This window comes from Strix aluco, chromosome 8, assembly GCF_031877795.1.
Source record: "Strix aluco isolate bStrAlu1 chromosome 8, bStrAlu1.hap1, whole genome shotgun sequence".
In the NCBI taxonomy this organism is placed as follows: Eukaryota; Metazoa; Chordata; class Aves; order Strigiformes; family Strigidae; genus Strix; species Strix aluco.
Window position 1 is genome coordinate 31,399,273 of NC_133938.1, and position 14,897 is coordinate 31,414,169.

Below are 14,897 nucleotides of genomic sequence, written 5' to 3' on the forward strand. Positions count from 1 at the left end.
ATCTTTATTTCAGCAACTCCTTCACACAGTACTCATTTTATAAATACATTTTCAAATGTAGCTTCTCAACACTGGAAATCCCACTGTAAAGCCAAACAGCAGCAAAAGATAACCACCAACTAATTGACAATACTCTCCAAAATCATTGCGTATCTCTGTACTCTTACGGTATAAATAAGGAACAAACATTGGCAACATCCATAACTCTAATTCTTGCATTTACCATATAAACACCACAAGTAATAGAAGTATCCTGTCTGCTGTCCTGACTTTTACCCTGCATTGGTGTTAAGCAGTAAGACTTTGTGGTAGCTCGAGTAGCAAGATGGGTAGCAACAGGACATCACCCAGAGGTTTTTCCAATGCCCCGTGCCAAACACTTACCCATTCTGGAGTCTGGTTTATTGCTAGAAAATGCCAACAGGCAGACTTGGGGCTGTCCAGGGCCAAAGTAGCAAGAGTTTTAAAAAGTCCAGTCAGTAACAAGAAAGTGAACAATTAGCTCACACAAACCAAAACATACCTCTGCAGTATTTAACACCCAGGACGTTTGAGACATATGGTATCTGTGCGTGAACTGAAGGAACGCGACCAAACTTAGTTCTTGAAATCACCAAAAGATACACTTGAGATTCTGGTTAGTTTTATATCCAGTCTGCACAGGGGTTCATGACAGCTTTGATATCCAGTGGTGTTTCTGCCTGCCAGATTGGATTACAAACAGCAATGGTTTGAAAACCTGCCTATGTGAGAGCATTAAAGTGTTAGCCATGGAGATGGGCACTGGGAACTGGGCGTACAACCAACCAGGAGGAAGAATTTACAAATCCAGGATTATTTTAGGCTCTGACTTTAGGCAGGGAAATTCCTTGAGCTGTATGAGAACTAGCCTAACACCCATCTCATACCCCCCCAGAATGTTGTATTAATATTAGCAAATTAAAGTGCAACAACTGACAATAAATCAGTGGTGTGTAGGAGTTTAATATTAAACCTTCATCTAAAGAGAGAAATGGATCACAGGGAGGAAAGGTGAAAACATGCCAGTATCTCAAAAAGCCAAAAGTTTGGAAGTAAAAGATTTAATACCAGCTTGGGAAGAGTATCTGTGTAAAATTCCACTTGCTGTAGCACTACTACACACCACATGGAGAAGGTAGTAAAAGAAACAACCGAAAGAGCAGGAAAATGAAATGAGGGGGAGGAAAAAAAGAGCAGTTATTAAATTTCAATGACCTTCTAACCAGAAGAGTTCTTTCTCCACAGGTTTTCTGTCAGGAACAGTCTTGAATCAGTGCAAAAGCCAGAAGTCAGGGACAGTGATGAAGCACTGAAATGAAGACGTACCTTCTGCCAGCCAGAGCCAGCTGCGAGCCCGGCGCCAGGGCTGGAGAATTTCACAACTGGCAACAGCATGCAGAGCCAAGAGATGAAGCAAGGTGACCCGCGGGCACCGAAACAGCACAAGACTGGGGGAAAGAAAGCAGCACACCCTCTGTGACTAAATCTATCTCTGTGCTTGTAATTTAAAGAATGATTAAAGATGTACAGTACAGGACACTGCTTGAGATAACACCGTATCACCTCTGAGAGATGAACCCATACATCCTAACACCAAGCCTGAACTGAGAAATTAAATGAAACCCCTTAAAAGTTAATATTAAACTATGTCTGATGATAACATGTACAAAAGAGGCTTTCCCAAAGAGAGAAGGATATAGAATAATTTCAACCTTTGGAGAGATAGGAAGGAGGGAGGAAGGGAAGGAACAGAATTTCTCTTTCAGAGACTATTTAGGGAACAAATTTGTGACATGTGCCCACACCTCACTACAGAACAAAAAAAAAAGAACTGGACATGAAAAAGGATTTGTACAAAGCACGAGTCATTACATTCCACGCAGAGTCCCCAGCCATTGAAACTGTCCTTCTGAGGACTGCTGTCCGTGTGTCAGCTGGGCAGGGAGGCCAAAGCCCAGTCCTCAAACAACTGCACTCAACAGCAAGCCATGCCCAGGACACAAGCACTTCATTTCTTTTGTGTCTTTTCATTCATTATTACTGTACCAGAGACTACTTCTCTTTCAAGTTCCAAAATGACTGATTTTGTTTCATTAGGTGTGAGCACTGGATTTCCAGATGACAAAACTTCTGAGGTCAGTCCTTCCCAAATTGAGCGTGCAAAGTCCCGTTGGTAAGCAAGCAGCACTTCCAGCAGAGAGCCACTGTTCACCGAGCTCTTTAAAAGAATATTCTCAATTACTTCCATTGCAAAAATGGAAATTTTAACCAAAAGGTTTAACAGGTCTAGGGGAAAAAAAAAAAAACTAACAAAAAACCCAGCCTGCACTGCATGTTCTTGCTTAGAGGAATACCCACTCCAGTACATATTTCTTAAATGCTTTTTATTTAAACCCTTGGATAGTTTTGTACAACTCTCTTTAGGCTGCTACTATCACAGCAATCCCACCAACAAAGAAACCAGCTTTCAGAAAGAAGCCACTAATTGTCCACAAAACAAATGACCTGACAATACCCAGCTGCCACCAAGGTCATGGGAGGTAGCAGTTTCCGTAAAAATACTTTTGTCCTACCCTACCCTACCCTCTCTTGATGTGCAACTATTGTAAAAAAAGTTACTCGATTAAAACATTCCTCCTCAAGGCCTTCATGTTTACTCACTTCATCAGTAAAAGGGAAAATGAGGTGTTATTTGCTATTTTTACCTTGACCACCCTAGCAATGTTAGTAAACTGTGCTCCATCCTCATCGAGCATTGCAGAACTGCTGTGAACAATAAAGTTTGACTTTGAAATTGTATCCTGAAGTTTCAAACCAACCTGCCAATGAGCCAGAAGTATTTGCTCCGAATATAAAACACAAAGCCACGTTGGGTTTTATAAATACACAAGCAAGCATCGAAGCTAGACTAAATTAATGAACATGTGTATTCCAATAGATGGGACGGCACTCGTATGGCTTCGCTTAGTAACTTATTATAATCTATGCCTTATAAAAGGGTTTTTACACATATGAAACACTCATATAGCAGCAAGACATAAAATGAGGATGTAATCAAATCTCCACTGCTTTATGTACAAATCCCTCAGGACTTCAAGCTGCAAAACCGAACGTGAATAATTGCATCTATTTTCTAATAAAGACCATGTGCCTCAGGAGTGGAGTACGCAAGTTTTCAAGAGGTCTGCATAATAATTTCGGAGGTATTTCTACTTCAAATAAGCAATCCAGTTAAGCAGAGATAAACACGCACACACATCAGTGACCTTGTTTAAACAATACACCAATTATTGTGATAAATCCAGCTGCCAAATCTAAATATAGACTTTTAGGAAAAAACAATGGAGTTTGAGGAGACAGACTTCTCATATTTACTGTTTACCCAATTATCCAAATGAATGTGCAATTTGGCCTCTCTTCCCTTTTCAGGCTGCATGACCACTTTCCCACTCGGAGCCAAGAGAGCTCTGGCTGTTACTGGAAACGCAGCGTGATCCGGCACATTTGATGCTACGAGTGCACTTGGTGCAATTTCAAAGCTTGCATCACACTTTGGGTATGCGCGTACTCTGCTTCCCCCAGACAGCCCCATGCCTGACACAAGGCAGATAGGCACCGCAGCACTGAGTCACAGCTACAGAAACAGGGATTTATTTATTTATTAAAAAAAAAAAAAAAAAAAAGGCACAGAGAGAAAAAAGAAAAATATCATTCAAAACCAACTCTAAGTTTCCAACTTTGGGTGTCCAAGCAGGAAATGAGGGGAGGAGGGGAAACAAGTTAAAAAGGCGGAGGAGAAAGTTCTTTTATTCAAGGTTATATTTTTAGACTATTACGAGTTTTGTTTTGTCATTGTGCTACAGAAACTAGACCTGTGTGAATTAATGCAGCATTATCCTTTCTAATTTTTGCTAAGTCCATGCTGCAGTATTAACCTAATCTTCTTACACGGGACATGGCAGGGCATTTGCTCCCCCTGCCCTGCTGTGGCTGATGTTTTTCCATCACAGATATTCCTGACTGCAGCAGGTCATGCATTCCCTCTTTCCCCAAACCACATAGGAACGAGTAGAATTCACCTCTTTTGTGTAGGGAAACAAAATCTACAGACTGAGAACACTGAACCTGAAATCTCGATTTGTTTTGAAGCATACCAAGGTAATGTGATTTATAACCGTAACGTGTGCGAAGGAACACTGCTGAAATGCTTTTCCTTCTTGCTAAAAATACTCACGACTTAAAGTGCCTTTGCCCTTCTTGATCTATTGGTATTTATAAAAGTAAAGCTCAATTTTGCTGCGCTGGCTGAGGCTAGAGGAGAGAAATCTGTGCCTGCTATTCCCTGCTCTATTTTAGTTCGTAACAGTTATGTAGCACATTTATTCTTATTGTTTCAAAACAAGTTAAAACTAACTTTTTTTTTTTTTTTAAACAAGTTTCTCTCCCTAGCTGTCATTGCTAGGGTTATTGTCAAACTATTTTTTATTTCCTTTCTCCATGCTTGCACAGCACAGGCCAAACCCATTTGTGACTTCCCTCCCTAGATGCAAGTTGCCATGCATAGATCAATTATACAGAAATACAATGACTTACAATAAAGAAATCATTTGGGAAAAAACAAACATATGGAGCTCAACTTATTTATAAATATCTTCAAAAAGAAGCCTGGAAACATTCCACCCTGGGCTGGCGATGCACGAGGCAGAAGTGGTGGGGAGTGGCAAGGGAAGAGGCAGTCAGAACAGGGATTTTTTTTTTTTTTTTTAAGTTTTGTTTTCTTCTTTCCAAAAAAACAAGAAAGGCCAGGAAATCCTCCCAATTCAGCATTCCCAACACCACCACATTAGATGAATACAAGGCCTTTGCTTCCTGTTCCCTCCTCACTTCACAGCAAGTGAGGATGGAGCAGGACAATGCCAACATCAGGTCTCAGAGGAATGATACAGACAGAGAAAAAGCCCTGTAGGTCAACTCTGCACAAGCTTGGAGTTGTATTATTTGTTTGGGTAAGGTGCAACTTCTTATCCCGTACTAATTCGTCCAGTTTTGTAACTAGGAAAACTCTGATCAGGTCTTAGGGTCAGTAAAACTCCTACACTTCTCATCTCTAAAACAAAGATTAACTGGCTAGACCTCCTGCAAAAGCCAACGAGGCTCTCCTCTTACCATCACCAGCCAGAATTTTGGGGTAGAGATAGTTAAAAGGGAAGGAATGACAGAAGGAAAAGACCCCAAAGTTCAGAACAACCTTCTCACCACTTGCAACGCCGCTGTACATGGGATGACAGGGACAGCGACCCAGTTAGCTCTGCTCCAGCTCACACCAGACGTGAAAAAGTAGGAAAGGTGGCAGAGCACACTTAAAAGTCTCCTTTCCAACCCATACCTTGGGCTCCTGCTTTGGAGAGGCTGTGCCCTGCTGTATCCCAATGGCAAAGTGAGGCACAAATACCTTCGTGCTAAAAGGTGCGGGCGGCACAGGATTAACACACAACTTTGAGGCTCGGGGGGAAGTCGCATGGTTTTGATTTCCAGCAACAGAGGCCAAAAATCACCTCCCTGTATAAATATACATGTAGGGACACGAGGACAACTGAAACCAAAACAAAAATCAAGTTTTTCCTCTCTGAAAAGCTGTCAAGTGTATCAGGTCCTTCTTTTATCTTGCTGACTGTCTAAAAAACTGACAGAAGAAAATCAAGTATTACTCTGGAATAAACTGGAACAGAAGAGAAAAAAAAAAACAGGGATAAATCAGAGCTTATCTTCTTAAAATATAAACCCCTCAAGGAATATAATTTGCTGCAATTAAACATAAAAAGACAATCCTCAAAATAATCCTTAACAAATCATCTTAAGAGTTTAATAAGTTGTAGTTTGGTTTGGGGGATTTTTTTAACGCATGTATTAGTACTTTAAATTGACCTGTCAAACCTACTTCTGAACTTCTCACAACTGATGAACACGGGAGCCAGAACAGAAAGTGTGCAAGACAGGTTAGTTTCTAGGACCACTGAGATAACTTTTTCAATAATGAGGTTTAGAACATTTAATTCTTAAACCAGCAAGAAGTCTCAGGTCTCACCTTGCATTGCTCACGACTTCACTGAACTTCTGAAGAGCATGATATATTCATCCACCAGACATGGTGACATTGCCAAGGGAAGTTGAGTGTCCTGCCATCCAACCTTGCAACTCAGGCTCTCACTGATCAACAAGGAATTTGTGATACCGAAGTGCTTGAAAAGAGCTGATAATGCTATAGATATTTACTGTCCGACAGTAAATGCACCATCGCTTTTACACTTAAGACAGGTTTAATTGTTGATATTTAAAATAACCCTCATACACTCTTTAGATATAAAAAGTTACTTTTAACAAGCTCTCTTCTGAGTTTCCTTGTCTTTCCTTTCTAGGTCACTAAAGCTTAGATATGGGCTCTATTTCCTGTGCACAGAAGGCATGAGCTCTTTTTTCTCTATTTTCTTACTTGCCTTGTTCCATACAAAGAAAGATGTCCCCTAACCAGCTGAGAAGTGGAATGCTCTGTTCCCAGATCAGATACCATGATTCACTGTCTACTCACAAGACAAGGTATATGATCTCCTACACCTTCCCCCCATATTCCAACCATTTGGCAAGCTTCCAGTGAGCCTAAATTAAGCGGGGCTTTTTGTCAAGTGAACAAAAATTCACTTTTCCTGCCAAACCACTAAACCACGTTCAAATCTTAGAACATACACCCAATCTAGCATGTCTTAGCGGTTTGGGTGGAAATTCAGGTACGCAGAGACCGAGTCTATAAAGCTGCAATGGTCAGATTGACAGAAGGAGGATTGTCAAGACCATCAAGTCCAGAGGGAACCAAGTTGATATTTACTTGTGCATCCTGGATCGCAGAAGGACAAGCAAATACAAGCAAATCCAAAACTCACTGCTCTCACCAGGCTGCTGTTATACCCTGCAGAAGCTCTGGCTATGAGGTGGTTTTGTGGGAGCTGTTGTTCTGAGCTCTTTAACACCTTTCACTTCGGCGATTGTGGGTTTACAACTCCACAGTTTAAGGGGGCACATCCGAGGAACCTGTAGCAAAGGTGGGGGAACACAGACAATTACCTCTTAAACTGACTTTGTTACTGAAATCAGTCTACAGTGGAGTTTCAAGTCTACAAAAAGTTTTCCAGAAATAGTGCAAGATTTATGCAGAGATGATTGCACATCAGTTCCTTATTCAGAATCTTTTGCCACATTCACTGGAAAAAAAATTGGTTTTATTCCTGTCCTTCATTTTTCCACCCTACTAGGTTTTTTCGGTTACTTTTTCCACTCACTCTCCTCTCTGCTCTTCCCATGTAACAACTATCGAACACAACCAACAGATGGATTAAATCACACAAGCTTTCGTCTTGTATTCACTGTATTTTTCACAGCTGAATAGTTCATATCCAACCCATTCCAGTCTGTAGCGATTTTAAGAGATTGCAAATCACTGAAGTTAACAGGAGAGTTCACCCACCTGCACCTCCGCTTTCCATCCAGTTTTGAAAGTCCTTCTTATAATCACAACTCTAGACTATCAAATGAATTGCAGTTCAATAGATTTAACAATGCAAAAGAAAAAAACCCTCTTCCAACACGAATTTAAATTTTCTCTTTTTAACACTTTTTAAAGTTGGCAATGAGAGGAATATTAAAATGCTTCGGCTCCTTCACCATTAAGATCTCTAAATTTTACACTAGATAGTTAAAGGAATTTCTGAATGAACCAGGTGGCAGCAATTTCTGGGTAATCCCACCAAAACTGGGGGTGGTGGTGGTGGAAACACTGCTCTCACATTCTTTTTCTATTATTAAATGCAATATAATTAAACGCAAGTATTCCTAGTAAAATAACTGAAGCCAATTGCCACAAACTACACTACTGGGAAAATTAAGCAGAATGAAAAACCAGTGCAGTAATACAAAAGAGATTAGTGACACACAACACAAATTCTCACTAAAGAAAAAGGAGGAATAAATGTATATTTAAAGCTCAGAAGTTTGAGCCAGGAATACGAGGGGAAACATGACATAGAGAGGAAGGGGAAGGGAAGAGAAGGAAGAAACATGTATTTATTATCTCAAGATCTTAACTTCAGGGATTCCAGAAGGAGTAAAGAAGCAGCAAAGAAATTCCACTGCAGCTTCTTCTGACATAGATACGTCCAATGCTGCCATTACCTGGCCATATGAATTTGATGATGTAGAGCTCTTGAAATCCAATAGCTAGAAAGCTGTAATTTAGCAAGCGTAGTTATTTTTGAACACTTACTCAGGAAAAAGCTGAATTTAGCTCAGAGAAGAACTGGCCGCTGCCTGTGATTGTCCCAGAAAGTAACTGACGATGTCAAAAGATTCATACAGGGACTTTTAAAGCTTTAAAATCTACAGACATAAGCAGGAAATTAACGTTTGTACTTTTTCTGACTAGCTTAACTACAACTTTCAGCCCCAATGCAACTTTCAGTATTAACTGAACTCAAAGTTTAAATTCACTCTTCCTTCTACCTAAAGTATCATCTAATTTCTTATCTCCTCTCAGGCCCTACTAAGAATGGAAATCTCATTTTCAAAACTAATTCTCTCTCTTACTGTTATCTGACAACAACCCTCAGCATTGCAAATTTAAACATGATAATAGCAGAATACACTGACAAGTGAACCCAAATGCTTTGAATGTTTACACCATCAGCAGTAATTGGTGTTTATTTATACAGTGGTAGTAGTGGAGAGCTGGTTAGTGGAAGGCAAAAGAGCTTCATGTCACAGCTGATATCACAACCACCCGCTGCAAACTTCAGGTGGATAAACACAGGGATATTAAAAAACTGGTTATGTTCAGCAATTAAGATAATTTAACATGGATAACAAAACATTTTAAAAACCTTCCCCATTCAGAATCACAGTGCCTTTCCTCTGGTATGGCTTAATTCAGTTTGGAATTAAATCTTTAGAAAAATTATACTGATCACTAAAAAAGCCTGTCCCAAAACAGTCAAGATATCTACAGCGTGTGATGGAGGCAATGCACAGATCTCCAAAACTAGAAATACCCTTGACAGAGTGCTGTCTATTGAACTCTCAAAGCAAAAACACAGCACACTGAAGAGTAATTTTACTCCAGTTTTTGAAGCTGGAAAGACTACGACGTGGAACTCTCAATTATCTTGTGGAGAATCTAAGCCCAAATCTATTGCAGAGCTAGAAAGGAAGAAAGTCTGGTCTGCAGAATGGTCAGAGAGTACAACTTGGACTCTGGGAATAAAGAAATACCCTATTTTGTCATGTCAGAAAGGGACTGCAAATTTACTTCCACAAAGAAAAGCGACTACAGAACAATACAAGTAGCCTTGTTGCAGTCCCTTGGTTATTTGTAGTGAAGAGGAGATACAGAGATATTAAGAACAGAAAAAAGTTTACTTTTAAATATAAGGTATCTTCAGAGACAATATTAAGTGATTTATTAATGACAACTTTGGTCTTTAGAGGCTAAAATGTTTTCATTCTTTTAACAAACTAAAGATGTATGAAGTTCCCAGTAAACAGAAATAGGAACCTATAGACACTATTTGAGATTTTGTACTTTACACTGCTTAATTTCCTCTCCCTACTGCAATTATCTGTCTGCAGAGGAAATAACACACAGCACTGTGTGCTTAGCTAGAAGGTTTGTAAGAACAATGAATATACAAGGTAATGCCACATTATTTCTACACAGATCTTTTTCTTTTTTTTTTTTTTTTAAGAACATTAAAAGACTTTCTGAAGACAGGATTCTGACGGCTCCATAACATAAGAAGTAACTCCAAACCAGACTTAGAATATTTCTGACACCTGTACTGCAAGATTTTCATTAACCAAGATGCTTTTATTAGTAAATATGTTCTACAGCACACTCACTTGAAGTGACAGGATAAATGTCACTGCACGCAAGTGATTAAATTAATACTGAACCTCACTTAGCCATACAACAGCTTAGTGGCTACTACCTTTAAAATCTACACTATTTTATGTATGGGCATTTACTGTAAAGGTCCCCAATGTATCATCCTCAGCAGTATCAGATAAAAGATACTCCTCATGCTTTAAAAAAAAAAAATCCTCCGAGGTATGCGAGATTTCTGTTAAGACTACCATTATTTACCTGCCAAAAGAAAGCAATGTCAAGAGGGTACAACCATCAAGGCTGTTACTTTTCTGCTATTTAAGAGCTTTGATGTGACAACTTCCAACTTTCATTTAACATTAACTTCTTGAATCCAGCATCATCTTGCACAATGTTCAGATGATAAGGCAGCATCATTTGTGGCGATGCAGCTGAAATAATGGGTGTCATTTCAAACATTAACTAAAAGGAAGTGAAGCATATAGTTAAAAACCAAAGGATATTGGTTAGCTAAGTCCTTCTTTGTAAGTTTTTGCTAATTTGCTGTTCCTTAATGTGTTCAGTTTTCCATGCGGTTTGTATTTTTGTATTTTATAAGGCAAACAATGATGTTAAAGAACAGCCAATTTCAGTTGACTTAAATGTCTCTTCAGTTAGGCTCAAGCTAATTTCAGTCTATCTCAAGTCCAAAACACAATTTGCATTTTCTCCTGCAATTGTAGACCAGCAGACAGGCAAATTAAACAGTATTTAAAAAGTAACAGGGATCTTGGGAGAGGAGAAATAAATACAATAGCATTTGTAAGCTGGCAAAATGCCGTTTGTCTACTCTGACCTTGCCTTTTTATAACCTTTTTGTTTTAAATAAAGATCAAAACCTTAGGATGTTCAGTTTCACCATCACTTAATGAAGCATTCACCAGTTCTCTACCATAACCAACCTTAAACATATTTATACAGAGGGGTCATTAAGAAAACAGCCATCTCAAAGTAAGTGGAATATAACTCCTGCTGAAATAGCCTCTGATCATGTCTACTCTTATACAGAAGTCACCACTTACAAGTCCCTTCTAAAGATTGGTGTTCTTTCATTTAGTTCATTAATCCCAAAATCTCTGAAAGCTGCTGCGAGTTGTTGGCAGCTAAGCAAATGCATAAATTTGGAACACAGAAACCCAAGATCAATTTCAGATAGACAACCTCTAAGCAAATCTTTCACTACAACTAAGATTCTTTTTTTTTTTTTTTGATGGCATCAGAAGAGTGGTAATCAGACACAGACCATACAGAGTAAAGACAAAATGCTCATCAGCCTATTTTGCTGCAGACTTTTCTTCAGCCAGAATTACACGTGATAACCCAGAATAAGGTGTAGATCTATATTCTTGCTGCTCCCCATAGTTTAAACACCGGAAAAAAAAATACTTTAAGTGTCCTTTATGCTTCTTTACAGTGTTTCCTTCCTGTGCCATTTCATTTTCCATCTGACCACCCACCGCTGCGTTCCTTTTATCCACACACCAGTATGAAGATCTGGGCAGTAGGCTGGGATTATAGAACTGAGGTCTCAGCACTCAGCCTCCTCAAATGAAGAAAGCAAACTGACTTCAAGCACACACTTTCTGTGGGGCAGAATGAGTGCTTATTTTTATACATCCTACCCAAAAAGTTCTTCAATGGGTATGCCTCCTTTGGGGTCACCCTCCCACCAGCTGTATTTCATACCATTCTCCTAGCATCCTGAACCTTCTAACATCCTGCAGGTATATTTTAAAAAAACGCATTTAACACACATCCCCACAGTGTAAATAATGAGATTTAAGTCTAGAAAAACCTCTCCAGAGATTCTGAAATCATGCCGAAAGTTATCAAGCCAATGCTTATTACACATTTCCCTATTGGCTCTATTTCCCTCATCAAAGAATTGTGCTTTCAAACACTGATGGGCTAAAAGTTCTCTGAAGAAATCTCTGCAAGGTAAGTGTATGCTCTGGTCATTTAATATCTGCTAGACTTCTTTGCAAAAAGCCCCTCTATGTTAATTCTCAGACTGCCTTTTTTTCAAGTGAAATTTCAACTAGAATCATTCCAATCTCCTTATCTCTGAAGCAAGGAAATAAATATATTTATTTTTACTCCATTTCTTTTTAGGTATATTAACCAGTCTTTACAATGCCTCAAGTTATTTACAGAGCAATCAGGGAGTTCTCCTCTTCAGTTTCCTATGTTTGTCACGCCACGTCCATCACAGCATAGTCAAGGAGATGATTACTCCATTTCATGTGATATCTCCGTTCTTCCTAGAGGCAGAAATTCATGGTTTCTGAGAAGTCTTGAGTGAGTGAAGAGAGACTAGTATGTTTGGGCTAGAAGGGCATAGCCAACAAGATCTCTTTCCCAGCAAAGGCCAAAGCAATACTTTGCACATCCAGATGTAAGCAAGAGACACTGCCTACATCTGCATCCGAACTGTCCCCTCCACAACTACAGGCTCAGTTGCAGCCTTGGGAGAGATTAGCAGCAGCCAGTAACTCACACAAAAATCCTATTTTCCGAGAACAACCTTTCATTTAAGTTTATACATTGATAGAATTGGCACTTGCACAAACCTTACCACACATGGCTCAAATTGTGCCCTCCTGTCCTTAACCAACCCTGGAGCAGAAAGAATTTGCTCTGCTTAGGGAGGGTTGTTTCAGTTTCCGATAACTCACCAAATCAGTCCTAATTAGCGCAGGTTATTGAAGAGCCTTCTGCCCTATTAAAGATTGATTCACTCAGATATGCCGCTGCAAAAATTGTTTCCTGCTGTGGCAGTTTATGATGTTTGCTTTGCAGAACAGCAGCATGAAGAAAGGACGCTTGCACCAGAAAGACACAAGGCTAATAAAATAAATTCCTGAAATTTGAGCTGGCCTCTCAAAAACACTCACCAGGTACATATATAATCACACTCCATAATTATTCTAATTTGCACAATTAAGAGCTGAATAAACACCGTAAATTTAAATTTAAAACCCCAGGCACAGGCTGGTGCTGCTACTGAAGTATTTTAAAATCCAAAATATACAACACTGCTGCTGCTGATTTCTGCAGCCACTGCAACACAAGAGTACCTTACTGAAATCCAGTTAGGTACTTACCACGAAACCAAAAGAATAAAAATAAAGCAATAAAGTTGTTTCTCCTACAGTTTATGAGCATTTTTCTCTTCACAATCCCATCTTTTGGTACTGTCACAACTGACACAACAGTTTATATGCTCCTGAGATGCCTGTCTCCTCCAAGCTCTCCATTCCCCCCAAAACCTCCCAAATTAGAAGTCATCCTTCTTATACAGACCACTGCTGTTATTTAGCCAAGCTAAGGCAGAAACCCCCAGGCAGGCTAAGGAACGGACTTTAAAAGTGACCATGCCCCATAACTAGTGCATTCTTCTGGATAACCATCTTCTCCATGGACAAAGGTTCTGGCATTTCCATCTCACACTGGAAATGGAAGATGAAAACAACAACAATACCCAACAGCTCTCTGCCTGCTACCGCATTTCTCCTCCTAGGCACCTAAACCAACACTTTCTGATCGGTTATCTTTCCCATCAGGCAAGACATTTCTCATACTCACCACTCAACGGCTTTGTCTGCACTAGCACCTTCCTCACCAGGCTTGCCATACTGGAATTTTTACCCACGTTGTCTAAACCTGCTCAGGACCAAACCAGGTGGAAGAGTTCAAAAAAAACCAACGCCTGCATCTAGTCCCTGCGTCTCCGCCGGCCCCTTGGCTTTTTCTACTGAGGCTGCACAGCATCTGGATGAACAAGGCTGAAAACACACACACACACACACACACACACACGTGTGCATGCACAGGAAGCTTGGAACCAAATCAGTATTAAACGCACCGACTTCCTTCTTCATGCTCCAGTATCTCTGCTGTAAACAAGCACTGCATATTAGCTAAGTGAAGCCGAAAAGTCCAGCAGAGAAGGACAAAAGAAGGGAGTGGCTCCAGCAAGGAATAACTATTTTAAATACACAAACATCTTCCCATCAGATTAAAACTAGCTTTTAAATTAGGCAAATTCTGAAGCCATTGTTGTGACAGAATAACTCAAGACAAACAGGAGACGCTGCTTCCTCCTCTGGAGAGGTCTCCTGGATTTCCAGAACGAAGCGTCCCTTAAGCTTTCCAAGTGCCTGGACAAACGACTTTAGAAGTGTTCGTGTCGATCCAGGGACAGAAGGCAAAGAAGGGGGAGGCAGATGCAGAAACAAGCCCCAGAAGAGGCACCACCAGCTACAACTTCTGCACCTGCAGGGTAGGTGCCATGAACAAGCAGGGGAGGGATGCTGAGCTTGTGCCTGGGTCAGACCACGTGTCCAGGGCTACCAGCCCTGCCCCACAAGCCAGCCACCAGCACTCAGGGGAGCAAGGTCAGCCTGGCAGGAGTGTGTGTGTGTGTGCAGGGATTAGGCAGGAGTCAACCGCATCCTCTCCGACAGCGTTTCATAAACAGCCTGCTTGTGTTTTGAGAGACCTCTGCCTCACCCCACACAGCTTCAGGCTCCTCTAGTCTTCAGTTGGTGTTCTCCACCATTTTGAGGCATTTAACCCACAGAAGCTCCACCTCTGAGCAAACTGGAGAACACACCACCAGTGTGCATCAGACCCTTTTGCACAGACTCAGAGGGGTCTAACGTTTGCCCCATTGCTGGCAACAAATGCTCTCTTGATGGATAAGAGAGCAGGCAAGTCAAGCTCTCCCAACCCAAAACGCTCCAAAGGAAGATGACAATGGCTTTGACCACTCCACCAGCTCTCCAGCAGGCCCATTTGCTTGGCAGGCAGGAGGAGCAAGGGCAAGCAGAACCCAAGACAGAGATGACAGCAGCTGCCTCTGCTTACTCCTGCCCTCACAGAGGGGCAGACTATGACAAGCTGGGTGGCT

The 14,897-nt window shown here is 40.6% G+C and overlaps 1 protein-coding gene across 4 annotated transcripts in view; it reads right to left on the reverse strand.

Moving 5' to 3' along the window:
* Window positions 1-14,897, reverse strand: part of RASAL2 (RAS protein activator like 2) — a 186,962-nt gene that overhangs the window by 134,850 nt on the left and 37,215 nt on the right. Inside the window, exon 1 of one of the 4 annotated variants that reach the window (XM_074833004.1) lies at window positions 13,571-13,716. The exons of the other annotated variants lie outside the window; for them this stretch is intronic. Coding sequence (XP_074689105.1) covers window positions 13,571-13,619 — 49 coding nt within the window. The 5' untranslated portion in view covers window positions 13,620-13,716. Of the gene's footprint in view, window positions 1-13,570; window positions 13,717-14,897 lie in introns of those variants that run through there. 4 annotated transcript variants of the gene reach the window in all.